Below are 27,090 nucleotides of genomic sequence, written 5' to 3'. Positions count from 1 at the left end.
GCCAGTGTGAACACAAAGGAGATGTGGAGCTGGCAGAGTGCTGCTGTGCAGCTGATGGTCGAGAGAGAGATCTCCTAGGAGCTTGCACCCTTGGCTGTAAGTGGTTGCTGTTGGGAGCCAGTCAGTAGCTTTCCCAGATACTACCACTAACTGCTAATGGGTATTTTGGCTTGCCGAGCCAAGTGAGGGAGGGAACTGTTGGGCAACAAGAAAAGAGGCAGGCAGCAGGTGTGCCTGTGGAAGAACAGGGTAATAGGGCCTTCTTCAGGGTTGAGGCCAGTATAACCTGTCCAGAGCACCCCACAGTGACTGCTTACCAACATGCAGCCCTAACAGGATTCCAAGTAATCTTGTGAAGTGGAGCTGGGTGAGTGGTGATTATGTTCAGGGAGTTACACACCTGTTTCACCTAATACTTCCCACTCTTTAAACTGTACATTCCTCTCCTGTGCTCTCCTTCTCGAGCATGCCATGCCCCCTGGTGCTGGAAGGAAGAAGCTCTGCTGTCTTTGGTGTAAAATAGGATAGCTCTCAGGTGCAGTCCTTCTGCTAGTGTTGGGATTGCAGGGCTCTCCTGCGGGGGGTGAAGATGGTCAGCAGCATGTTTGATTCTGTTCTTTTCCAGGAGGTGAGTGTCGTGCCTGCTGAATTTCCTCAGACCCGCTAGCCATGCCAGGGATTGTCGTGTTCCGCCGTCGCTGGTCTGTAGGCAGCGATGACCTGGTTTTGCCAGCCGTCTTCCTCTTCCTCCTGCATACCACCTGGTAAGTGAGAAAGGCAGAATGGTGGTTTGAATTCTCCCATGAATTCTTTTTGCTATTCCTGTTTCTTCCAGCTGTAATTCTTCCTGTGCTTATACATGTGGTTGGAAGGCTTGTTTGGGGCATTTCTGACACACCAACATATTTCCAACTTCTGGTTCTTTGGATAAGTTCTAGTTCCGGTTCCAAAGAGGGAGCCTGACCAGAGCATTCCTCCAGTGCTACCCAAGGGTGTCCACTGGAGTTTGGGACTGTGTTTCTGTACAGGGGCTCAGGAAAAACGATTGGAGTGGCAGATCCCATGGGATAATGTGACTTGACACAGATCATCAAATTGTTCAGACTGGGGTAGCAGGGCCTCTGGATGGCTTGTGGGGAGGTGATTCCCAGAACAAATTAATATTAATTGTAAATAGCTGTGGGACACTGAGGATCCTCAGTAGTTTTGTGAGGAGAGCAGGTGTGGGATATTACATGCAGCTTTCTTTGGCTTACTGCTGGTAACAAGCTGGTTTGTGACTGGCAGGTTTGTGATCCTCTCTGTGGTGCTCTTTGGGCTGGTGTACAACCCCAACGAGACCTGCTCGCTTAACCTGGTGGACCACGGCAGAGGCTACCTGGGCATCCTGCTCAGTTGTATGATCGCAGAGGTGGCAATCATCTGGCTCAGCATGCGAGGCAGTATCCTGTACACAGAGCCCCGGGACTCGATGCAGTATGTGCTCTATGTCAGACTGGGTAAGAGGCAGCGGCCTGAGGCCTCCTAATGACTCAGCCTCCACACTGCCATCTGCTATCGCAGAAGACTTCTCTCCCCACACCCTGACAAACACACAGCTTCTGAAAGACATCCAGATGGCCACTTGTATGTGATATGCATCTGAATACATCACATATACTGCACCCTGTCATTGCTGTAAGACTTTCATGCAATGCCCCAAATATCTTTCTAGCAAACCTTTAACTTGTCATCCTCATTGCGATGCAGGTACATCCTTTTCCTCTAACAAAATATGCTCCCCTTCTGTCTTGCAACACAGATCTGCCACAGTGAGATGCATCTACACCTCTCCCCCACCTTTTTTCCACACGTTTTCCTATAATACAGGCATATGTCTGTGTAAATCATGGTGGTTCTGACCTCGAGGCATGTGCATGTCCTTGCCTGTCATACAGACACTTAAGTCTACACCCACCTACCTTGAGACATATACTTGACCTCTTGACTCACATGTGATGCATCTCTCCATCCAGCAACCTGCACTTTGATATTCCACCTCCAGGCACCATGAGATAAATAGGTTTACCTCCTGCTCACTGGTTGCATCCTCTCTCTTAGAATGCATATTTGTCTTGTCTTCCTAGAAACATTTCCTGTCTCGCTCACCCACCAAGAACTAGATTAGAAAAGAGATTGTTCCTTGATTTCTCACTCAGGGCTTCCTTCTTAGCTTGTCTTCCTTCCTCTGTTCCATTGTCTTCCAGGTACAGAAACTTGATCAGATTTTTCTGTGCCGAGTGAAGATTTTAAGAGAAAAATCTTTTGGAGATGCGGAGTCAAGCTCATTCCAAACAAAGCATCTAATGTTTTTGCGTCTCTGTTTTTGCTGGATTGTTTTAATGCAGAATTTGCTAAAATACGGGTAACCTTGCTTCAAAGGTCTGTCGGGGAGACGTTTCCACCTTTGAGTGCTAAGTGCAAATCATTGACATGAATAGCAAACAAATCTTTATCTCCAGTTTCCCAGACACACTGCAGTCTCCCTAGGGAAGCACATAGAGCCTGACAGTTTGGGTAACACTGTGTTAAAACCAGACTAAATGGGGCAAGGGAAGTAGAGAGAATCCAAGTAGCCATTTTCCTACCCAAGAATCATCCACTTTTCTTCCTTGTCTGCCTTAAACTATACTTGTGTTCAGGATCTGTATTTATACTGTATCTTGGGTCTTGTATATGCTTGTTTCATGGGGCTTTTTACTCTGGCTTCATCAGTTCTGATGATAGAAATAGGAGTTTGACCATTGTGTGGGCAACGTCTGTGTGACTGTCCCATTTTAAGCATGTGCTGTTTAGTGCATATGAATCTAGGGAAGGAGTTCTAATATGAACCCAGGAAAGTCTAATCTGTGCTACTGCTGCTCCTGTCCTGTGGCAGGTAATCTCAGGGGGGAGACAAGCTAAGGTAGGCAAAGCCTAGCTCAGTTTAAGAACATAGATTGTGCTGATCAGGAACCAGATCCAGCCCTGGTTCCTTGCCCAGGGCTGTTGAAAACTATTTGCTATGTGGCTCTTTGAACTGGTCTTTCCAGGATAGTGAGAGTCTGTAGTAAGCCACTTATGGCAATGTGTAGATAAGGAAGGTGGATGGTTAGTTGGCTAGGCTGGAACGTGGGTTTAGTCTTGGCTCCACCAAAGGCTTACTAGGTGTTACTAAGCAAGTTAGTTATCCTCTCCATACCTGATTGCCCACCTGTACTTTGGGATTGTAATATGTAGAGAAAGTATGAGGATGGGCACTTCAGAGCAATGTTTCCCAACTTTTTTGTTTCAGGGAACCACTGTCAACCCCCAGTTTCTTGTTCATTACCATGGTAACATGCAAAACTGAGGAGCCAGTGACTGACTCCTTAAGGACTGCGTCCTGGGAACTATTACTGGAAGGACTGCAAAGGGCAGAGGTGCTGGGAACACTTGCTAAGTGTAGTAAGCAGGATTAATCCTGGATACACGCTACTCTTTATTTCATCTCTTTGAATCAGGCCAGCTGTCTGAGGTGGTAAAGTCCTAGGTACTGGTATATGGTGATTCTTGTTACCTAAGGGAATCTTTCTACTGTCGTGGGTGGAAGGTAGGGCTGTCTGATTCACACCTCTGATACAGCCAAGGGCATGGACAGCTCTGTGCATGCCCTTGGTCCTTGTGTCATGTAAGAGTAGTTCGTGTTAAGGACACATTACATTTTTGGTTCGTTTTCTTGAATATCACCTTCCAAAGCATTGGGGCCCAGTCCTGCAGCCACTTACTCTGTGCAACTATCCTGCTAAAGAACCTGTCTTTGGGTTTCCTCTCCAGAAGATGGGGAGAAGCAGTCGTAAATCCTTGGGGAGATGCTGCTACTATCCATTGTGTTCCTTTTGTTTCAGCTATCTTGGTGATTGAGTTTGTGTATGCTATTGTGGGCATCGTTTGGCTAACGCAGTACTACACTTCCTGCAATGATATCACAGCAAAGAGTGTCACTTTGGGTATGTATTTGGAATGTGGTTTGTGTGCATTCCTGTGTATGCGCAGACATCCTCTTGCCTTGGAGAGCTAATTCATTCATGCATGTGGGGATTGACTGTTGGAAGTGAATTGTAGCTGTAAATGTGGTGCTTGTTTTCCTGAGACATTATTGCTCAGAACAGTTGTTCTATTCATTTGTTTGTGCTGTCTGCATTGAGGCAAGAATTCACGTTCCCGTGGAAGAGTCTGGCTGGGGAGTCTGTAAGACCTGGTTCCCCTTCTTCAGTTCAAAATGGCTTTACTGTTTTCCTGGAAATCCTTTTCAACCTTGGCCAGTCTCCTACGGTGGTGATACTCATGTTGCAGTCCCCCTAAATACTCAGTGAGTATTTAATGGCCTTCTGCATGGGCAATCTCCTAAAACAGCTGGAAAACCTAGCTGTGGTTTAGAAGCCTTTCCAGAGGATTTCCTTTTGCTGCAGCTGGCTGCAAGAGTATTTGGGGTAACTTTGTCTGCCCTGCAACAATGGAGAGGTGGGTCTGATGTGTGGGGGGGAAAAGCAGGAAGCGATGCTGCCAAGACTTACGGGCAGAGCACCTGACTTCTCTTCTTTCTTTGCAGGAATGGTGGTATGCAACTGGGTTGTGATCCTGAGCGTCTGCATCACTGTCCTGTGCGTCTTCGACCCGACAGGCCGGACCTTTGTCAAACTGCGCGCCACGAAGCGGAGACAGCGCAACCTGAGGACATACAACCTGAGGTAAAGCAGCATTTCAGGAAGGGTGCCCTGCTTTTTTTGGTTCTTGACATTCTCCTTGCTTTGCTTCAGGGAGCATTCAGCTTCAGGTGTTGCTTCCCTTTGGTGGTGAGGGTGATTTTGGAAGAATTTTGGAAGTGCTGACCACAACAGCTTGTTTGTCCATACTGTAGCAGTGTTTTGCCTGGTAAAAGTGAGGCAGTGCTTAGATTTTGCTTAGGTTGATGCAGCATCTTCTTCCAAAGCCCCTTTCTTCCTTTATTTTTGTCTTCAAAATATGACCTTTTGGCCTGAGGTTTCTTGTATTTGGTCTTGGCCAAGAAGCAATTTCTTTTGTGTTGGCAGTCAGATCTTTTAATTAAGAATTGATTGCATCTTTGAGCTATCCAGATGGGGATATGAAAGCTTTTTTCACTGAGCAAGGCATTTTTCAGAAGTTCCAAAGCCCCTTTCTTCCTTTATTTTTGTCTTCAAAATATGACCTTTTGGCCTGAGGTTTCTTGTATTTGGTCTTGGCCAAGAAGCAATTTCTTTTGTGTTGGCAGTCAGATCTTTTAATTAAGAATTGATTGCATCTTTGAGCTATCCAGATGGGGATATGAAAGCTTTTTTCACTGAGCAAGGCATTTTTCAGAAGTTTTTTTCCAGTAGCCAGACAACACAAAAACAGGCTTTGTTTTCTTATGCAGTCTTGACATATGTAACTGTCTTTTTTGCTTTGTAGGACTTGAGGCCCTTAGGTTTTGAATGCTAAAAAATGAGGCTTTTAAAAAATACTCTGCAAATTTTGCATTTCTCATTTGGAATGTATATTCAAGGGATGTCTTGAATACATGCTCTTCCAATGTCTTGAAATGGGATCCTTCAGGTTGTCTTTTTGAGGAAGAAACAGACTTTTCTAAGGACGATGCAGCAAGTTTTTTTAAGGAGCCTGGTTTTTTTTATTGCAGAATGTGTAAGATGTTCTTCCTAACCTTTCCAATATGTTACTAACACTAGCCTTGAATATTTGGAGTTAGTGCCCTGTTAGCCTAACGTGTGGTTGCTGCATTGTGGTCAGGACATTCCCAGGGAGATCGGGGTGAGAAGCTATGATGATACTGTGGATCTAGTACCCCACACTACATCAAAGCTGTTTGGCTCAGTGCATTGTTTTTCTGAAGGGAAACAGAGTGCCACAGATTGCGAAGGTTTTTGCCAGAGAACTTAAATCAAAACAAACCCCCAAATGATCTCCCCTGTGAGGAGTTTTGAGATCCCAGACAACTGAGCGAAGGTATTTGTCCCTTGGGCCACAGCCAGGTTTTTCCCTCCAGGCCTGTAACATTTTTGGAGAGCTTGTGCCTGCTGTTTGCAGATTTCCACTCTAGAAAGGGAGTGTTAACAGATGTTAACAAGCAAAATGCTGTGGGCTATAATGTGAAAGGGAAATAGAAAATGTTACTATGTGTTCACTACTAAAGCAATTGTTTTCAAAGAATATATTTTTAAATTCTCCACTTGCTTAAAGCAATCCTTTCCAAAGAATATATTATGAAATTCTCTGCCTGTTTCTGGATTGTGATCCTGTAAGATGCTGAGGGCCAGCCATTCCTATTGAAATCCCTCTGTCTGCAGTGATACGTGCCTTCTGATGTATAGCAGTAGTTTGACCTTTGTGTTATACTTAAGACAGAGGAAATACAGCTCAGGTTAACTCATGAAAAAACTTGATTTGTCACATTAAGGAGACATGTAACTTTGGCTTCCTTTTTGTGGTACTCTGCTGTAGCTATTGGACTCCGTTACGCAGTGGTTTTGCTTTACCAGTGGCATCGTGATGTGTGTGGGCTTTTGTGTTCTTGCAGAGCTAAGACAATAAAACAACAAAACAAAAGACTCAGCTAATTGTGCTGAGTCTTTTCTAAGAAACTTGCTTTAGAGCTCATACTAAACATGTGGAAGTTCAGTGTTAGGAAGAAAGAATTTGGGAAAAGTTGGAATGAAAATAGCTCAGAGCACACTTGCTTGGTCAACCCCCGTGGTGAAGTTGTGAAGTTCTTTGCGTTGCTGCCCGAGTTCTTTGGCATTTGGTGGAGCAAACTGAGTACTGCCAGCTCTGTCTTAGGACACTCGTATTCCCGTTTCTCTTTTGGAGTCTTTCTTGGAGGTTATGGATAGTTGTTTTAAAATTCTCAGGCATGAGTTGATTGCCCTACGGGATCTGCTCCTTCTGTTGTGGGCAAATACTCTTTACCAGCATCTTTTTCTTCCAGGTGCAACCTACTTTCTGTCCTTGGGCTTTTCCTGATGTGATCACCTGCCAGAAAACAGAAGTGGTGGTTTTTTGATTGGTCTGACCTGTGTTGAGTTAGTCTGTGTTCACATTAAAAAAAAAGACCCTGCATGAAAGGAGCTGTGGACTTTATGTAGGTGCATGGCGCTCTGGCACAGAATCACACAGTCACCCACTTCAATGCCACTAAGCCTGACTTGATCTAAGGATTGTTTGCAGTATGTCAGTCAAAAATAAGGGACTGTCACCCTGCAAAATGTAGTAACTAGGACAAGCTCTCAACAGTGGAGTGAACTCAGCTGTAGTTCATTTTAAATAGGGTTGTCCAATTAGCTAATTTTGAAGCTGAAATTGAAATGTCATATAAACTAAATGTGGGTTGAGCTAAACCTTCTGTATTCAGCCTTTTTTAACCTTTTCTAAATCGAAAGAGAACCTTTAGCTTGCTTTCCTTTTTTTTGATTAAAGTTATGCACCATACTTGAATAGAGAGTGCAAATTGTTTCAGTTCTGTGTATTATGTTTAATAAATATATTTTTCCAAATAAGCTATTTATTGGAAAAAAATTGCACAGCTCCTCTCGTACTAAGTGCTCAGGGTCTTTTGTACCATTCCCACCCCCTCACTCCAAGGCAGAGTTTTCCTACTGAGTGGTAGTACACCCTAGCACATGATGCAGCTGCCAAGTTACCAGTAGACCAGTAGACCCTCCTTCCATCCGGGCACCAGGTGCTCTTGGACATCCTGCTTCCAGCAGATATCATAGAACAACAGTAGCTTCATTACGACCATCCCATTCAGGCAGGACACCATGTATATAAATATAGAGGCTTGGTCCTTGCCAGAACTGCTAGATTATGAATGACCTTCCTGTCATAGAAAATAAGCCAAGTTGTTCATATATATGTGGTCTCCTTGTCTCTGCAAGACCAGGATAAATATAAGAAAACGGTTTAGCACACATTTTACCAATGATAGCACAGGCTGTGTGACTTTGTATTGGATCCTGCTATTTGTTTGCAGTCATGTTCTCCTGCCTGTCCTCATGTGCATAGTCTACCCTTTATTTATAGACACCGCCTGGAAGAAGGGCAAGCCAGCAGCTGGACACGCAGACTCAAAGTTTTTCTTTGCTGCACACGGACAAAAGACTCCCAGTCGGTAGGTACCAAATATCTCCTGTCGGGGAGCAAGCTATGTGTATGGCTGATGATACATGGGACTCAGTAGAGCGTAGCAGTATGGGGTTCCTGCTGTCAAGCCTGGACGATGCGTGTCTCACTTCACTGTGAGTGTTCTTTGAGATCTGGAGGCTCAAGGAGTCTAGTGGGCCTTGACAGTAGTGCATGCAAGGACTGGAAATGCCTTCCAAGAAGCAGCAAGCTGAGCTACCCTCAGAATGACCAGCCTTGAAATTTTGCTGCATGCTGGTTCCTTTTCCTTCCTTTCAGCCCAAGTAGCCTGAATGAGCACTTGCATTTTTGTAGGAGGGTACCTGGGTATTCCATGAAGAAAGAGAAGTTGATGTTTCCCTCTAGATGCAGATGTAATATTGCTGAGTAGGGCAGTTGTCTTTTCAAAATGGCTAGTTTTAACCCTCTGGTTTTGAGTATTATAAGACTCTCTCTGAAGGTAAAGTTAGTAGCACTGAAAAACAATGTTGTCAGTGTTAAACTCTTCTCCTGAAGTTGTTCTTTACCTCGCTGTTGCAGTGAACTGGGATAATAATTTTAAGTGAAGATATCAGTGGAAGGAATACATATTTTCACTATGTTTAGGTTCAACATTTGACAGCACTTTGTGGTCAGCTTCAGTTTCCCTTTATGAGCCGGTTTGCTTAGGCAGTTTCTCCTATTGTTTGCATCAGTCTCATACACTTAAGGAGGAGAGAGACCTCCTGGAAAATGGGAAAATGTAAACCTGTCAGAATCAGCAAAAGAATACTTCTGGATTACTAACAGTCAAAAACTACTACTTAATCCATAGATTCACATGAAGATCATTGGTTGGAAGTTTTCACTTGCTACAGTTGGGATTTTCCCTTGCTATACGTATCCAGCAGGGAAGGGTAAGGGGCTTGATACTGCTTCCCCAAAAGTTAGCAGTCCATTCTTACTGGAAGCAGCGGGAGCAGGTTTGTGCCCTAGGGTGGTATTCAACAGGACTCCTGAGGACCTGCTGGAGAGGCGAGTAGTAAGGTGGAAAAGTTTGCTGATGACTTGTAATATTTAAGTTGGTCAGAATTATGAGTATTTGAGAACTCTTGAAAGACCAAGCAGAACCAGGGAATTGTTATCAAAGCTAGGAGAAAGTCATAAAGAAAGATGAGGTGAGGTGTGCACATCTGAAGAAACAATTTAAATTACTTGCATACACTGGGCTCTGAATTAGTTACAACCTCTCAGGAAAAGAGCTAGGAGTTATCAAGGACACTTCAACAAAGACATCAGTGCACAGCAGTGGCCAAAAAAATCAGAAAAACGTTTAGCTTCAGTAGAAGGGCATAGAAAATGACAGGGAAAACACCAAGGGACCGACCACATCAGTGATGTCCTCACTAAATATAGGCTGGTGTTTGGTCTCCTAAAAGATGCAGCAGAAAAAGGAGCATATTGGAGGGGGTATGAACTTGTATAGGAAGAGAAATGAGACTGGGATTTTAATCTCAAAAGGGAAAGGTGTAATAAGATGAAGAGTTGTGTAAGAATAATGGAGAGTCAGGTGAAGGCTACCTGAACATTTGTTCATCACAGATGGCAACCAGTATGAATTAGATTAAAAGGGTTTGTTGGTAAGTGCTGTGTAGTTATCCGCAGGGTGCAGTTTCCAAAGTGTGGACGGCTGCAGGGAATTGTCATAGCCCTTTTGCAGAAATCCAGCAATGTGTACTGGCACGCTGATCCTCCCAGTGGCACGCTCCCGTAGCACTGGATGAAATGCCACCATGTTCCCAGAGAACGTCCCAGCCCCAACCTGCTGTCCCGCTGAGAAGTCATAGCCCAGGGCTGCCAGCTCTCACAGATCATCTGCTAGAGCTGCTTAGGAAAATCCATCTGGAAAACTGAAACGAAACAATATTTTTGTGTCATGGCAGCTCAAACAGCAGCATTTCCTTGGGGGTAATTTTCTGCTCCTCTGCTTGCCTGTCCTACCACAGCAAAGACACTAATGGGAGTATCAGCTTCCCTTCCCCCTGACAGCACAACCAGGTCGCCTTGCCCGGGTATCCAGAGATGCCTGTCCTAAGGGCAGCATGGGTGCTGCAGCCTGGTTCGAGAGCCCAGGCAGGCATCTGAATGGCCTGGTTTCTGAACAACTCTATTTTATTCAGGAATGCAAAATATTTCACTTCATGTCAAGCTTTTTTTAACAAACTTTTTATTCTGCACTCTCTGTTCCTACTTTTTTTTTTTAGTTCAGGATAAAAGCAGATGCCAGAATCTCCAAATTCCTTGTGCCTATTGAGTTTCCATTTTACATTCAGCCTGAGCAATTTCCAGGCTCTTTTCTTTGCAGAAACAAGCTCTGACTTTGTGTGTCCTGGCATGACAGCGTGTGGAATGAACGCGTATGTAATGGATCAGAAATGAATCCATTGCTGTCTCTCCTAGTCTTCATGGAAAAAATGTTCGTCGTCCTCTGGGCTGGAAAATAGTTCTGCAGAGTGGACATGGCATCGGGGCAAGAATCTGTTCTTACGGGTCTGGAGTGAAGTCTGACATGCTAAGTCTCCACGGGCTCTGCCAGCCCCAGAGCGTGCAGGGTTTGTAGCAGAACACTACAGTCAATCCTACGACATAATATCAGGTGCTCCAGCAAAAACTCTTCCTTCGGAACAGAACATATATGTTGAACTTCCATTACGGCCTTTTACTTTGGCCAGAGTATTAAGGGGTGTTGCTGTCACTTTGGGTTAATGCGTCTTCATCATATTTTACTTTGAGGCTGTTTGTATTTCTTGTGTGCTTATGGGAACTGTGCTAAGATTTATGGGGTCAGTACTTCAAGGATACTGCAGTTCTAACGCTGGAGAGGTTAATGCCAGTCCCTTTGCTCTTCAGAGGCACAGCTGGCATGGAAACCTGCACAGTTGGCACCTGAATCACCATTCTTAATGGTGATTTAACTTGCTTTTGTAGGCAAGTGAAAAATGATAGAAACTAATCTTGCACTCCAGGAGTTTGTCAGAGATAAAAGAATGAAGGTCATTTCCTGCAAGACTGCTAGGGAGAGAAGGGATTTACTTTCTTGCCTGTCAAAGAAGAGAGATGGAGAGATCCTGTCCTGAAGACCAGCCTTTCTTCAAGGCTTTCTGCATGGCTCAGGCTTCCTACAGACAAGACTGCAGTCGCATGGCTTTAGGTGCTGAGTAAAGGACCCTGTGAAAATACAGGCTAAAAGTTCATGATAAGGCTGTGACAGACCTTGGCGGGAAGGGTTTAGTGATGGCAGGAGTCAAAATACTGACCATTTATGTACTACAGCACTTGCTTGGTCCCACTTTTTGTTGATCCAACCTCTGGGTCACCCTTGTCTTTAAGCTTGCTGGTCTGAGCAGTTGCCAGATCAGCATTGTCTCACAGTCCAGCCCATCTCCAACCTCCCAAACCATTCTCAGTTAAGGTCTTGATTTTTTTTTGTAGTACAGAGCAAAAAGGAAAATAACATTTCTCCTCAAAATACCTTTGTTTGTCACTCAAACAAAGAGAGCCTTTGCTTGACCCTCTTGGGTCACTTCCACTTCTGTCCCTCCTGTGATGTCTTCCTTTTTTGGGTTTGGTCACCTTCTCTTCTGGGAACTCTGCATTTAATGACTCAGATCTTTTTTGAGGTTTTCCTTTTCAGGCCCTTTTGCTTGGCTGTAGTCCAAGATAAACCTGCAAAAGCCTGGTAACTTGGTCAGCTCCTTCAGTACCAAGAGCTGCCATGTGTAACGTGCTTGTTGTGATTATCTTTGAAATCACGTAGCAAAGAGCGTGATGGTGAACAATTAGCAGTTACAGAGGCTGTTCAGTAGCAGAATTCAAAAGCTGTCACTTTGTGATGTAGCTGGGATGGTGAGGTCTGGGTTAAGTATGGGCAAAATGATCCCAGGACAGAGTTACAGAATTGAAGAGGCTGTTAAATAGGACAAAATCAGTGCTTTTTTTCCCCTGAATAGCCTTTGTTCAAATTAAATTGCTTTTGAGGAGCAAGGATGACTCTGAGATGACACTGGATTGGGATTTGCTTGGTTCTCATCTTACTTCCTCTGTCTTATTTACAATGTAGAGATGAAAACATTTTCTTCCTCTCCCTTCATGTCTGCCTTGTCTGTTTTGATGTTGAGGTGGTCTGCTTGCCCACGCATAAGCACCCAGCGTAGTACAAATTCAGTCTCAGCTGAGGCCTCTGAGTGTGACTATGTAAAATAAATAAGAGATTAATATGATTAGACCAGATATGGTGTTCCCTGAAGGAATCTCATGGATGTGTTGGGGAGAGAGCTACAGAAATGAGGCCATTGCTGCCGCATTGGTTCTCATTCTGTGTCCTGTTTTGAGGCTCCCCACACCCAAAGTCCTCCTCCTAAACTCTTCTCTCCCTGGATTTTGCAGGACGCCTACTCTGAAATCGCCTACCTTTTTGCTGAGTTTTTCCGAGACCTTGACATCGTCCCATCTGACATCATTGCAGGCCTGGTTCTTCTGCGCCAACGGCAGCGGGCAAAGCGCAATGCTGTGCTGGATGAGGTGGGTGGAGGGGGCACATGGCTGTGCACGGAGGCAGTGGGCATCTCACCTGGCCTCTGACTTACCTGCTGCTCTTGTGACTCACTGTGTGAAACCTGCATGACTGCCCACCTTGTTTCTGTTGTGTGATGGGCTATTGCTGGTCACTGAGCTGTAAAATAAAAATACTAACTTCTTTAGCAGCTTTTTCCAACTGCCTTAAAGGAAGTGGTAGGTACTTGAAAGAGAATGGGAAGATTACTCCTCCTATACAGTGTGTGGAGACGACTCCAGCATCTGGGTAAAGCTGCAGGAGGAACTTTAGGGAAAAATTCCTAAATTCCCAAGCCATTACTGGCTTTGAGATTTGCGGATTGTCAACTCAGTAGAAAATTGTTTGTTATTTTTTTCCCCCAGAGGTGGGGTTCAGACGGCAGTGATCAGATCAGGCAGAAATATGAACAGCAGAATTGGAACCAGTTGAAGAGACTGGTTGGGATACTTGAAAGTATCTTGTCCCAGGTTATATAGCACTTTCTGTTTCTCAGGCGTAAATTTTGTCTTGGTGTAACAGAGAAGAATTTTTATGTATGTTTGTGACTTACAGGCAAACAATGACATTTTAGCTTTTCTGTCTGGGATGCCAGTGACCAGGAACACAAAGTATCTGGATCTGAAAAATGCGGTAAGTCACAGGACTGTGATCTTGCAAACTCACCATGCTTCCCCATGTAGCCTGTTTTCTTTTTCTCAGTGGCTTCTCTTATTCCTTTCTGCCCCTCTCTGGAATAATCAAAGAAATTAAAGATTAGCGCAACAGAATATATTAACAACGTTTGCTCTTTGGAGGCTTTTTGTCTTCAGATCACTTCTAAAGCATTCTTTGTCTGTGTCCTCCACTTTGCGGGAAGTGGTGGTATTTTCACTCAGATGGGGGAAGGCAATGTGAGCTTTCTCCAAAGCCAGAGGTGCAAGTTGAGCGCTGCATCCAGGAGTGTCGTGCAGAGCTCCATATGGAAGTACCACCAGCAGAGCTCATGGAGCCCAGCAGGCAGGGCTCCATCTTGAAAAGGGCAGGGAGCTGCCTGGAGTGAGACGGAGCTTTCCTCCCTGGGGCTGATTGTCAGCAGTTCTCAGGATGGAAATGGCTGCAGTCTGTTCTGTGTGAATTAAGCTTGGCTCTTCTTCTGGCACGCTGCTATTGCAGCCCTTCATTGGGCAAACTGTATTCACTCCCCTTGATTAGATGATGTTGCCGCAAGAGAGGCAAGACTGACCTAATCCCAGCATCTCTGATCAAGTGGTTCTGTGATTAACCTGCTTGCGGCTGTGCTGTGCTGCATTGTGTTTAATACTAACATCCTGCTCATGTTCAGCCTGTCTCTCCTTCTGAATAGGTGTGTGGGGAGAGATGTCAGCAGAGCTTATAGAAGACAGCACTGAGGCATGTGGCCCCAGACTGGCTTTATGGTCCTCTCTGGGCATCTTTGTTATGGCCTGTGACTATGTGAAAAGCAGTATATTTAAAGAGCTCATCTTCTTGGGACTTAAACTAGTTTGTCTTCACCTCAGCTAGGGTAGGGTGGGGCAAAACCCACAGAGGATGACCCTCCTTTGCAGCAGGGTTTGATACACAGAGGAGAATTTTTCTAGAGCTAACTTCTAGTTTTGTCAAACGGCTATCGGGGCCCCTCCATCAGGAAAATACACATAGCTATACTGAGCTGTTCTTGGGAGGGGGAGGATCTTGCCCAGCATAACCAGCTTGCTCTCCTGTGGTCACCTGGAAATGCTGTTCTGGTAGTGCTGGGAGAAAAGGCTGATGCTCAGAAAGAAGGGTGCACATGTCTAACTATGACAGAAAAAGGGAAACAGTAGAAAAACTCACTATCTAAAAGAGAATAAGGCCTTTAGTGAGTCTCTTGTCTCTTTCAGCAAGAGATGCAGCGGTACAAAGAGGTGTGTTACTACATGCTGTTTGCCCTGGCTGCCTATGGCTGGCCCATATACCTGATGAGGAAGCCCACATGTGGACTCTGTCGCCTGGCCAGATCCTGCTCGTGAGTGGCTATCCTGTCTATCACTCTGCCTTCTCTTCTTCCCTTTTCCCTTCTGTTTCTCCCAGATTTAGAATTCTCCTTTCTTTCATCAGTTTGCTCTCTTTATCACCCCTCTATTTATTCTTCCTCCTTTTCTCTTCTGCTTTTTTCCTCTTCCCTTCTCATGCTTTTTCTTTCCATCTCTCAGTAACTCTGTGTCTTCATACCCCAATGTCTTTCTCAGTCTCTTCCTTAGAGTTGCTTATCTGCTTATCTTGTTAAATAAACCAGACTGTCCTATGCTCTATCCTCTCTGGAGCGCTAAGGATCATGCCAGTCCTGTGCAGTTTGAACAGCCAGCAGAAAACTCATCTGGCTCAAGACTGCTTTCACACTGAGTCAAAATAGCCATTTTGGAGCTCAGAAATCAGATTTATCAGCAAGCCCAGATATGCAGGGAGCTGAAATTTGGGTCTTTATTAAAGCATTGGCAAGACTTGACCAGAGCGTGTGCTGTGTTCTCTCTGACTAACTGTTTTTTCTGCCATGCTGTATAGTGCTCACCTCATGGTAGCAGTGCTGTAGTTCAGTTCAGGATTGCATTGTTTTAAATGTTTGCTTTCAGCTGCTATAATGCTGTCATCAGATTCTCTTTGGGGTTGAGCTTTTTGCACTTACATAGGCCACTTTGTGCTGAACTTATTAGGAGGAATATATTTCCTTTTGAGTACTTTTGTGAAGTGTCTCATAAGGGAAGGAGGGAAAAAAAAAATCTGTGCTTCTGTTTTTGTTCTGGAATTATTCTAGACCTGTTTTCTTTTTTGTTATAAATAGATCTAGATCTCAGTAAATGCTAGCTGCTTTGTGTGTTGAAGCAGTGTAGGACTGTGCTATGAAGCATAGTATCATTTGAGAGATCCCAGCCCCACCATGCATTGATTCCTTGGGGACTGGTTGCACTGTAGCTCTCTCTGGTGCTCAGAAGGAAAACTACATCTGATCTCAGTGCCCCTTTTTGATGCTGAAACATGAGTTGTGTGCTGTTTTCTGCAAGAGCTCCTACAAGCGAAGGAAATCACTGCTGTTGAGATGAGGCCAGTACGGCATGCAGGGTCTGTCTTTCCCTTATTTCTTAGGCATTCCACTCTAAAGCCAGTCTCTTCCACGTTCCTCTTTTCCTCAAAGCTATTTTTTTCTTCTGCAGATGTTGCTGTCTCTGTCCTTCACGTCCCCGCTATGCACCTAGTGTCACCATTGAAGAGGATAATTGCTGTGGCTGCAATGCCATTGCCATCCGGCGCCATTTCTTGGATGAGAATATGACCTCAGTGGACATTGTTTACACATCTTGCCACGATGCAGTAAGGAGAATCTGCAACCCCCTTCATATTTGGGGCATGCTCCTAAGGCCCTTCCTAATGGGATTTACATGCTTCCAGGTGTAGTGGTACAAAGAAGGAAACTTAAGCCTTTTTCTGACCCTAGAGCTTCCCATCCTATCTCTCCATCAAGAAATTTTGCCACTTGGACAGAAATATTTGCTACTGCCAAAAATCAGATCATTCAGAGGAGTGCTTACCCATAAGGCATAACCTGTCAGGCTGCTCTGCCTTCTTTTCCCTGAGCAGGAGATAATTAAACAGGAATGTCTCACCTGATTGTTACAGTAGTGGATCTTTTCCAGGTTTATGAAACTCCTTTCTATGTGGCTGTGGACCATGATAAGAAGAAGGTGGTCATTAGTATCAGAGGAACTCTCTCTCCAAAAGTAAGTGCACTCTGCAGTGGCCTCATATACCCTTGGCCACCCTGGCAAACTTTCAGGAGAGTCTGAGACCTTCCTGACTCGCACGTGGTGTTTGACTTACCTGAAGCATGGTGACTGTGTTTCTTCCAGGATGCCCTGACTGACCTAACTGGGGATGCAGAGCGCCTTCCGGTTGAGGGTCACCATGGAACGTGGCTGGGACACAAGGTGTGTGAGAGAAAACAAACCCAAGACAAAAACGCACCCACTTCTTTTTCTGATGTTTTGACTTTTTAATTGTAGGCCAAAAAAAAGTGGTTTTAATTGCTTGAGGTGCTTTTAAGAAGGGTGTTACATAACTGCAGTGAAATGGCTTTGAGATGTTAAAATAAAATCCTTAGTTGTAACGGTTAAAATCACTATGTCTGTAATCAAAAAAACCCATACAATTAGTAAAAACCAAACTGTAAAAGGCATCTGCAGAGACCTAGAACAAAATTGAGTCATTCAAATCACTTTTTCTTTCAATGACCTTTTCAGAATTTGCTATCAAACTCTGAGAATGTGTTTAAAATTCTGTTGCAACAGGATAGGCATTGAACCTCTTAAAAGGATACTGGCAGGACTTGCATCTGTGTAATTAGACTAATACTATGTGTCTGTGTTAGTGATCAGGACTGGGCTGACTAAATCAATTTTCTATAGAGCTAACCTTTGCCCCAGTCCAGCAAAGTAATGACACACATGCTGAGTTTTAAGATTATCAGGAATTTGGCAGCCTCTCAAGATGCAGTGCCAGATTGGGAAAGAAAAATACAAACTGGAGGTTGTGCGTGTTGGAAGGAACGTAGCAGCTGCTGAAAATGCTGCTGCTCAGGGAGACAAGATGTTGCTGATCATCTGGTCAGGGTCACTTCAGAGTGGGACATTGAGCTCCTAACTCCTTGGGAGCCATGAGCTGGGAGCTCCTGCTTCATTCATGATGTCCTGCCTGAATGCCAAACCTCTTCTCTGTGCTTTGATGCTCTGCTTTAGGAAGTAGAGCATTAGTTGCTGATAGGTAACTGCGTACTCAAATGCCTAGCTGGATATGGGTCTGATAAAGAAGCAGTTACCTAAAAAAGTGGTGTTTGGATGCCCTGTGGTCTCCAAGTCTCCAGAGTGGGTCGTCTTGAAAACAATGTTGTGTACCTGCTATTTGGCTAATGGATATTTCCTTTGTTTCCCCCAAAACGAGAAAATTGATCAGCCTGGCAATTACATAGGACATGTTATGGAAACATTGATAAATGAGGTAGTATTTTGTCACATAACTGGTATTTAGCTATGTGAATCTTTACTATTTGTTTAACACTTCTGAAGCATTGTGTCTACAGTCAATGATAATGTCACTTGTTTTTGTACTAGTTCATTTAGCTCAAAATGACTTTGCACAATCAATGTGATCAACAGTTCATACAAAAAGAAAGGTAAAAGGAAACCAAAGGGAAGCAAGGGGAGTTTGTTCTATTTTTGATGTGCAGAAAAGCTAGTAATAGATCCTTGCAGAAGTTGGCTTTTCTTTTGATCTTTGTGTGAAAATATTCATATGCCAGTGACTTATATGAAACGTTATCAGATTGTTCCCTTTGTTCTATATTGAGTTTTTATTTGGCCTTTGTTATTTCTTTTTTGATTGTTACTAGTACAGAAATATAGCTTTATCTTAAATTATTATCAATATTAATCTTCAGACAATAATGTACTGTTGATTCCTGAGGGAAACTAATGGAGATAATAAAACTTAAAGATGTCTGTCTTAATGCATTTTTAATGTCCAGAAGTCAACTTTAATACAAAAATAAATGAAGTGTCTTGCTAACACTTATGTTTAATTATGGAGAAAAGTACTTGGCTGTTCTGGAGCTTCCTGTAAGTTGTTTGATTTCTGTTATTTTTCTTGCTGATTCTGTCCTGCACACCCAGCAGGCTGGCATGTCCTATTATCTCACCTGCGGAGCCCGCCTGTCACTGCTTCATGCAGTGTTGATCAGACATCCTACAAATTAAAACTCTTGATGTTTACATGAGCCTTCTTATCACTCCACCGGTACCACAGCTGAAAGTGTTTGATTGCTTGGGTTGCTGTGAATGCCACAGTTAAAATATATATTAGGTCTCTGAGCTATTTTGAGTCAAAAACGATAGCTGTAACTAAGGCTTATGGGTTAGCATGCCAAAAAAAAAAAGGGATTGTCACATTTCGGAGGGGAAATTAACTGCAAAAAAAAAATCTAGCTTCACTATTTTTGAAATAAAATCCACTGATTTTATAACAAAGTTAATTTTAAAATAATCATAAGTCAAGGGTGTGAATCCATACTGAATTCTGTTGAACCAGTATAGAACAAAACTGCTAAAATGATGATGATTATGGAGGTTTATTTCATGGTGTTGAGCCAGCTGGGATGGCAAGAAGTAGCTGCCAGAAGGAAGCCCTGAAAGCTCAGCCATGATAACAGCTCTCACCGGTTTGATAGAACAGTTAGTAATAGCAATAACTTTCAAGCTCTTTTCTCTACCAAATAGATCCCCTTTTTGGGTTTTCACACACACAATTCAAATATTGCAGAGTGGTTTCGTGCCTTCAAAGTGTAAAGCAACACAGGATATTTCCATTTCACTTTCCTTAGATCTCCAATCTGTTTGGTTATTTACATGTGAGGTTTGAAAATTAAGCCCAGATAGTTTTATTCCTTTGAAACTTATGAAATGGTGTCCACTTTAATGAGAAGTCTAAATGTAACTTTGCAGTGATAAGTCTCATTCCATAATATTAAAATCACTGTCTATATTAGAATATACTGTAATTATCAAAAATATAGCTATAAGGCTGACTAACAGCCTATTAGTAATATCACCATGGATTTAGGTCATGCTTTTCAAAAATAGAATCCTAAATTCATCTTAGAAATTTATATAAGTAGTCTGACGTTCACTTCTCATTAGAGGTGGAAATGGAGACTTCTGAATGGAGCAGAAGCAGGCTAGCTGCTGAGAGATCTGAACACAGGCATGAAATATCATGGCATCTGCTTTTTGATAATGATGGTAGCATTACAGATGTCCCATTTACAGGCTCAGCAGAATCACCTGTGTTCTGCTCTTTCTCTTCAGTAGTCAGATTGGTTTTGATGGTGTGTTTGATATTGAGGACTTTGAAAATTCCACATTTCTTTGCTTTTTTCCCATCTTCCAGCAGTTCTTAGCTTCTAGTGAATAAAAACCTTTAATAATTTGAGATTAATGTCCTTTGACAGCTGAATCCCTTTAAGAGTTGCTGTCTTCTTCAGTCATCAATAACTCCTCCTATACAGATAGTGCTGCCACTTTTTCCCTCCAGTAGTGTCTTGGTGTTTGCATTATTTTCCCTGTGAACTTGTTAGGCTAGTTCATGCTTTTATTAACAGATTTAGATGGAAGAGTACAGTTTTGCAGTTAAGGCACTGATGTGCAGAAAGTCGAAGTTTGTTTCTCCGTTCTACTGCAAGTCCCAGTGTCTGCTGAACTACCAGATACACAACCTTGTGTTTAAGTGGGTTGTTTTGTGTTGGTTGGTTTTTTCCTAGACTTTGCACCGTAGGCCCAGGAATAGGGCCTTTGAGTATTATCTTAATTTAAGAACTGTCATTACTTCTAAACAGTTTGTAGCTCCTGGTAATCAGTGAGCCAAGACGTGTGCCTAATGAAGTCTGTTCCTAAATGTGGGGTGGAGTCAGTATTCTTCCTCAACCCTGATGCATGCTGTGTGCACTCGAGCTTACACAGCATTCAGGGCAGTATGGTGGCTGCTAGGTGTTTAGATCAGGGCTGATATGAACCATTTACATCCTGTTCTGCCTTCATGTTTCCCTCAGGGAATGGTCCTATCTGCCGAGTACATCAAGAAGAAATTAGAGCAAGAAATGGTGCTTTCTCAAGCTTTTGGACGAGACTTAGTGAGTATTAGTTTTCTTTTATCCTTGCAGGCTATACAGAAGACGATATTTCCCTAAAACGCTGGTTTTGAGGAAATCTCCATGTCCCTGAATCTGTTGTACTAATTCTCAAATCTTCCTTCAATTCCGATCCCTCTGGATTGCCAGCCACGCAACTAGTTATTCATTCCCCCAAGGCTTTTTTATTTTGAAACCACCAATACTGCAGAGCTCCTGATTATTTTTTTCTCAGGCTAAGCTAAGGCAGGAAGTCCCATTTGGTGGCAAAGCAGGACAGGGAACATTAAAAACAAATCAACAGGAACTAAAATCCCATCTCTATGGAGATTCTCTTTGGAGACAGCAATGGCATGCCATGCTGACTGTGTGTGCACATTTCGTGTGATAGAGAGCTATCGGATAACCCAAGAGAGTTGTTAGGATGCAGCTTACCTTAGTTTGTATGTCAGTAATAGCACAGTCTGTCCCCGTTGGGGAGGGAACTTCTGAACTGCCTGATTCCCTGCTGTCAGACAGCTGTCCTTTTCTCATGCCCAAAGAGTGCCTGGGCCTGAGCAGTACCCATGGGGAGATTAGCAGTAGCTCAAGGGAGAAAGAAAAGAGGGATAAAAGCCTCAATGGTTCCCTCAAACTTGAGTGTCATACCAGTCAGCACAGAAGTGTCTGCCTTGTGATGTTTGGTAGATGTAGGGAGAGATACATAGGCATCTGGCTTCTTTATATGGTGCCTTATTCCTCTCTGCCCAGAAAGTGAAAATTGGTCTTGTTAAGTGAGCTGTTACTCATGAGGAATTTTTCCTGATGTCCTATAGACATTGTTACCTGACTGGTAAGGATTTGGTGACATTTGAAGCTCTATACTTTGGTTGTCTCCTGTGTGTGATGATAAGTATCATATTCTGTTCTGTTTGAAGCTGGCTTTATGTATAGTGGGTCCAACTTCTAATAGATGAAAAATAGTGTAACTAGCTGGACCTGACCCACAAGGATGGACACGCTTGATTAATATGAGATGGAGCAACTGGCTTGTGTGTAGAAAATTAAGTACTGTCTGAAGCTGAACTCTGAAGAATATCTGAAAAAGTGCTGTGGCCAGAACATAAATGCCATCCCAGGTCCTACCAAAGGTTCATCTAGCCCAGTACATTGTTTCTGACAGTTGCCAGCAACAGATATTCAGGGAAAAAGTATAACAAGTGAGGTGTATAAAGTCTTAAATCTCCCCCAGCATTCACATCGCTGACTGTAACAGGCACGATGGTGGCTTAGAGGTGGTCTTGAGAAGGAAAATGACACAAAGATAGAACTTTCATTCTTGTGGCCTGGTCTTGTGTTCTGTGTGTTTTCTCATCTTACACAGAAATCCAAGTATAGCCACCACTGTGGTGACCTGGGGCCGTGGAGAGTCGGATGCTGGATTCTCTCTCCCTGTGTAAATCCTACAGGGCACTGGCAGAACTCTGCAGAAAAACAAGACAAACTTTTCAAACATTGTCTTAGTGAACTTGTGGATTCTAAGCCATGCCTAGCACTCTAGCCTCTGAATAACAAGAACAGTATAAAACGTCGGAGAATAGTTTTGTCTCTGAATTACTTGAGCAGTGGCCAGCTGTTGAGAGCATCTAGACTTAGAACACTACTGTTCAAACTGCTAGTTAGGATTTTTGTTTTTCAGCCTGCACAACTGGTGGAATTAATGAAAGCAAGTAATTTCTAGAACCAAGGAGACCTCAGATGTGTGAGCCTGGACTCTGATATTATCAGAAGACTGTCATATTTGAGGAGGAGCAAAAGGCTCATGTCAAATCCTAAATAACTCAAACAGCTTGTGTACATTTCCTTTTTCTTCCTACCTTTTTTCTTTTAGGGAAGACCCAGTAGGTCAAACACTGACTGATGGAGATGTAGGAGAGAATACCAGAAGAGAATGAATTCTAGCATCCCTTCAGAACAAGCAACATTGCAGGGCAGGAGTGTGCTGGGACTGCCACTGTGACTTAAACTAAACAGTGTAAACCAGAACTCTGCTTCTGTTTTAAAATCTAACATACCCTCACTGGTTCCCATTCGTGGAGGAGCTGGTTAGCTGGTGTCTGGAGTGTTCATGTATAGGAAAGACTCACAGCTGGGGAAAGGGACAAATTTTGGGGGGCTGTCGACTTACCTTTCAGTCTGACCTCAATTTCTTGTTTTGTTTTTTTTTTTTTGTTTTCAGGGGAGAGGAACAAAACACTATGGCCTGATTGTGGTTGGTCATTCCCTAGGGGCTGGCACAGCTGCCATCCTGTCCTTCCTCTTGCGTCCGCAGTACCCATCACTGAAGTGCTTTGCCTATTCTCCCCCAGGTGGGCTGCTGAGGTAGGTTTTGGGGCAGGAGGACTGGTGAGAGAGAGTGGGGGTGTAGTTGTAGCTGGATCAGATCCTGTTTGTGATGCTCTGAGGAGCAGTAAAACGAGTCTCTGTCCTGAGAAGTGTGCAGAAGAATGGAAAAGGCAGTTTATAGGAGCCGAGGGTTGTTGGCACTTTACTCTGTGTTATAGTTTGGAACTTAGGTTATGATGGCAGGTGGGCACTCTCCCAGATATTCTGGTTTATGATTTAGTTGTCTGTGGCTGTAGCTCGAAGTTCACCCTGACTAGTGGAAAATGCAAGTTGAGTGGACAAGGTGCAATTTCCTTATTCTCTGCACAGTGCCAATGTGTCCTCTCCCCATCTGCTGTGAATAGATGTACAGTAAGGGAGATATTTGACTGACTGTAGACGTTTGCATCAGTTGATCTAGTTGTTTGGACTCCTTTTGCAGCTGACAAAGAAATTGGCACTTCTGGGGTGTGATTTCTGCCATTCTAAAATGGGTGCCTAAAATAGGTCAGAGGGATTGTGCTGCTTGGGTGCCTGTTTCTCTCCCTCGGGTATAGGGGCAATCTAGGGTAGCTGCCTCAGATCTCTGAAGAGAGGTATGGTGAATTCCTCCCACTGTAAATTGGAACAGAGCTTCTGGTCATATTATTTACGTGGCAGCCAAACAGAAACATCTCACTTGATTGCTGTGAAGTGAGATAAGGTCTTTCTAGTTGTGACAGACATCATGGGGGCACTTGAAAGCAGCTATGGATTATCAGAAGCTTCTTGTGATAGTTACTGCATCATGCTCCAGGAGCAGCCAAGGGTTTTAAACCATCCTGCTAATGAATCTGGATATTGGCGTGCCTTGTTATGATAGTAATCCCTGGTCTTCTGCAGCTATAGAGAAGTTGCTCTGTAGAATGTTCCATAAGAGTTTTGCGGCTTTCTGCTCAGAGCTTCCACACCTGAGGTCCCTTGATAGCTCGGGCCGAGCTGTGCTGTATTACCTCAACTGTTTCAGAGTTCAAGGAGGTGCCTCTGACTGCCACACTTCTGTTGCACCGTGTGTCGTGCCCAGGATCATCTCTAGGTCAATGATGCAGCCTGTGCCTGTGGTAACTTTTCAGAAGAAGGTGTCTAGGAAGATAGCTGATTGCAGAACTAGCTCATAGAGTGGAAGCCTTAATTCCTTCTTATCTTGGTACTCAGGTTGCTGCAGAAAGTGGCCATCTTAGTTCTACAGTGTCTTTGTAAAGTAGTTTCAGAAGCATGGAATATGTTCTTCCTTCCTGCTGTCCTGGCTGTTTCCAAACTATTGGAAAACGACTATGAGGCATTGAGTCGGAATACTTCCTTTTCCAATTATATTCAGAGCTGTATGCAGAGTAATGTTACTTGGGGCATGGGATGTGAATCTCAGGCTTTTCTTTATCAGGGTGCAAGTCCCAAAAGCCTTGAGCAGCTTGGGTTGTGGTTTTTATGACGCTGGTTCACTGTTTGGTAACCTCTCTGACACCAGTGGCAAATTGGGAATGAAGTGCAGTTTGTTGCTAGTGAAACGCTGTTTGCTTCTTCTTGGTCCTGTTTCTCTTCCAGTGAGGATGCCATGGAGTATTCAAAAGAGTTTGTGACTGCAGTCGTGCTTGGCAAAGATCTAGTGCCCAGGCAAGTTGAGAAGTGTCTGAATTTCTTCATGAGTATCTGCTGTTCTATACCAAAGTCTCCTGTTTCCTATCAGAAATGCCTAAATCATATCTGTTTCCAGTTTCCTCATTTACCTGTCCTCGTATGCTTCTTACTTGTCTTCCTAGTTACCTGTATTGCTGCGTCTTTTACATGGACACCTATATTAGTGTTTCACACACCTTTTTATAGGCATTTCCCTCCCTGTCTCTCAGCTGCCTGTATGAAAGGGTGAATATCCTGTCTCTGTAACTATACTCATTATGGTATCTGACATGTCAATGCCGTCTTCCTGGTTGCCTGTGTTATCTCGGACCTCTTTACGCTCTGCACTGAACTAGATGTGCTGTCATCTCATTTTATCCCTGAATACCTATTCCATATCATCTCACATCTCTGAACCAGCTCCCTCATTTCTTTGTCTTGGTATTTCTCACCTCTCATCATCACCTGGGACATGTTCTGCTGACCAGGGCATTGGACTAGGAGCCAGACAACCTGGGTTTTACTTTTGCTTCTGCCCTGTTGTGTGACCTCAGATAACTGGTGACATTTCTGTCTCTACAATATAAGACGTGTAGAATTCAGTGGAGAGAAAGTACTACACAGTATTGAATATGCCTTTTGGTAACCTGTATGAGAAAATCTTGTCCATCCTGTAATCTGTTCAGTGTCATACAGCTCTGTGCCACCTTTCTAATTTATCTGTTCTGTATCATCCTATACTTGTTTCTTGCTCACTTGCTTCTGTGATTGCATCATCTCCCTCTCTATCTGTTCATTGACCTCTCTCACATCTGTGTTCACTGATCTGATTCTGCTGTTACATTTCATACTTGCTTATTGTCACGATGGTTTCCTGTGGCCTCTTAACCCTGGTTACTGGTCGTGGGTGATGCCACAAGCCATCTCTGAAACGATCTGCATCATGGCGTTGTTGCATCCTTGTAGTATCTTTTGTGGCATGGTTTCTTGTTCTTCTGTGCTGTGTGTCCCTACCATCCTGTTCCCTGCCCAGCTGTTGTAAACATATCTTCCTCTTTTCCAGAATTGGTCTCTCTCAGCTGGAGGGATTTCGCCGGCAGCTTCTGGATGTTCTTCAAAGAAGTAACAAACCAAAGGTAAGAGTAAAGATTAACAGACATCTGAAGGTGAGTCTCTGAGCAGTGATGGTAAACTTTTAGTGTCACATAGCAATACTGCAGACTTCTCCTGCCCTCCAGGTCTCCTCAGGTCCACTGTGACTACTGTTTAGGTAACCAGAGTGATGGCAAGAGCTGGAAGGCAACTAGAGAGGTCAGGGCAAAGGGCTGCACTCTGTTTGCAGGCTGTGTGATGATTCTGGCTCACATGCTGTAAGTTCACCATCACAGGTCTAAAATAACCAAGCAGGAAATTTTCTCATCTGAGCCTGTTTTGAAGTCTGTGTTCCAACTGTAACTTTTCTTGGCCAGTAACAAATGGTAATAGGCTAGGAAGTACAACAGCGTCTGCTTATAGACACTGCTGCGTGCTGTCTGGGTGGTGCTGTTCTAGGATAAGCGGTCTGTTAATGTTTTGGAGATAGGAAATGTGGAAAGTTGTTCCTCCCCAGGCTTCTTTGCCATTACACTGAGATGGAAAAAACATAAGTCATCAAGATTTTTAGGGGTAATATATTATAGAAATGACCTGTAGAGAGAGAAAACTCTGCTTACATTTATTTTTCTTGTTAGTGTTCTATGGTTTTTGTGTTTTAGCTTGTGGGTTTTTTGGTGAATTTTTGCGTTTTTAGGATTTCTTTTAGTGCATAAAGAAAGGCCTAAACAGAATTTTTGTCTGTTTGTTATATAGCCTTTTGCTTATTTTTGTACATTAAAAATTCAGATTCCATCTACCTTGTTCATCCTGGAAGATATTAAGTTATCAGTTGGTGGACAAGTTGGTGCTTGCTCTAGATCCTTAAATCTACAAAAACCTCCAGCAAAAAAAGGAAGGATGAGATGTTGGCACTTCTAAGGTTAAAATTGAGAAAGGAAGAAACAACTTTTCTGGGCAGGGTTATCTCTATCTCTACATCTATTATTTAAGCAATCGGGGCACAAGACCTGTTTTTCTCTTTTCTGGTATTAGGTATTCAGTTTAAACTTCCCAATAGTGTCTTGTGAGATGACTCTGTTTTTCTTTGTTTTTCTCTTCTCAATATCCTACCTCCTTTCTCTTGTGTTGGACAGTGGCGAATCATTGTGGGTGCTACGAAGTGCATACCCAAGTCAGAGCTCCCTGAAGAGACAGAAGAAAATTCAGTAACGAGTAATCGCCTCTGGACCCATCCCAGTGATCTGACTATTGCCCTGTCTGCAAGCACACCACTCTACCCACCTGGCCGCATCATCCATGTGGTGCACAATCATCCTGCAGAGCAATGCTGGTGAGTATGCGCAGAGCTGCGAAGCCAGCCCGTGGGTGGGGTGAAAATTTTCTTTTGGAAAAGACTGCCCAAGACAGGAACCTATCTATGAAGGAGGTGATTTTTTTTTTCCCCCGCTGTCTTATGGTGACAGTGATTGTGTCTGTGCTGTCAGAA

General features: G+C 43.6%; 1 protein-coding gene across 1 annotated transcript in view; it reads left to right on the top strand.

Moving 5' to 3' along the window:
* The first annotated feature begins 669 nt into the window (after window positions 1-669).
* The window catches only part of DAGLA (diacylglycerol lipase, alpha), a 31,176-nt gene continuing 4,755 nt past the window's right edge, over window positions 670-27,090 (top strand). Inside the window, exons 1-16 of the mRNA XM_009576969.1 lie at window positions 670-764; window positions 1,288-1,499; window positions 3,906-4,007; window positions 4,610-4,748; window positions 8,095-8,182; window positions 12,619-12,753; window positions 13,340-13,417; window positions 14,668-14,792; window positions 15,976-16,132; window positions 16,456-16,539; window positions 16,669-16,746; window positions 20,415-20,495; window positions 22,711-22,853; window positions 24,438-24,506; window positions 25,573-25,645; window positions 26,738-26,934. Of these exons, the coding sequence (XP_009575264.1) occupies window positions 670-764; window positions 1,288-1,499; window positions 3,906-4,007; window positions 4,610-4,748; window positions 8,095-8,182; window positions 12,619-12,753; window positions 13,340-13,417; window positions 14,668-14,792; window positions 15,976-16,132; window positions 16,456-16,539; window positions 16,669-16,746; window positions 20,415-20,495; window positions 22,711-22,853; window positions 24,438-24,506; window positions 25,573-25,645; window positions 26,738-26,934 (1,856 nt within the window). The remainder of the gene's footprint in view (window positions 765-1,287; window positions 1,500-3,905; window positions 4,008-4,609; window positions 4,749-8,094; window positions 8,183-12,618; window positions 12,754-13,339; window positions 13,418-14,667; window positions 14,793-15,975; window positions 16,133-16,455; window positions 16,540-16,668; window positions 16,747-20,414; window positions 20,496-22,710; window positions 22,854-24,437; window positions 24,507-25,572; window positions 25,646-26,737; window positions 26,935-27,090) is intronic.

Source organism: Fulmarus glacialis, unplaced genomic scaffold (genome assembly GCF_000690835.1).
Source record: "Fulmarus glacialis isolate BGI_N327 unplaced genomic scaffold, ASM69083v1 scaffold6854, whole genome shotgun sequence".
NCBI classification, from domain to species: Eukaryota; Metazoa; Chordata; class Aves; order Procellariiformes; family Procellariidae; genus Fulmarus; species Fulmarus glacialis.
The sequence above is the reverse complement of the archived record's forward strand: the minus strand, read 5'-3'. Positions and strand labels throughout refer to the sequence as shown.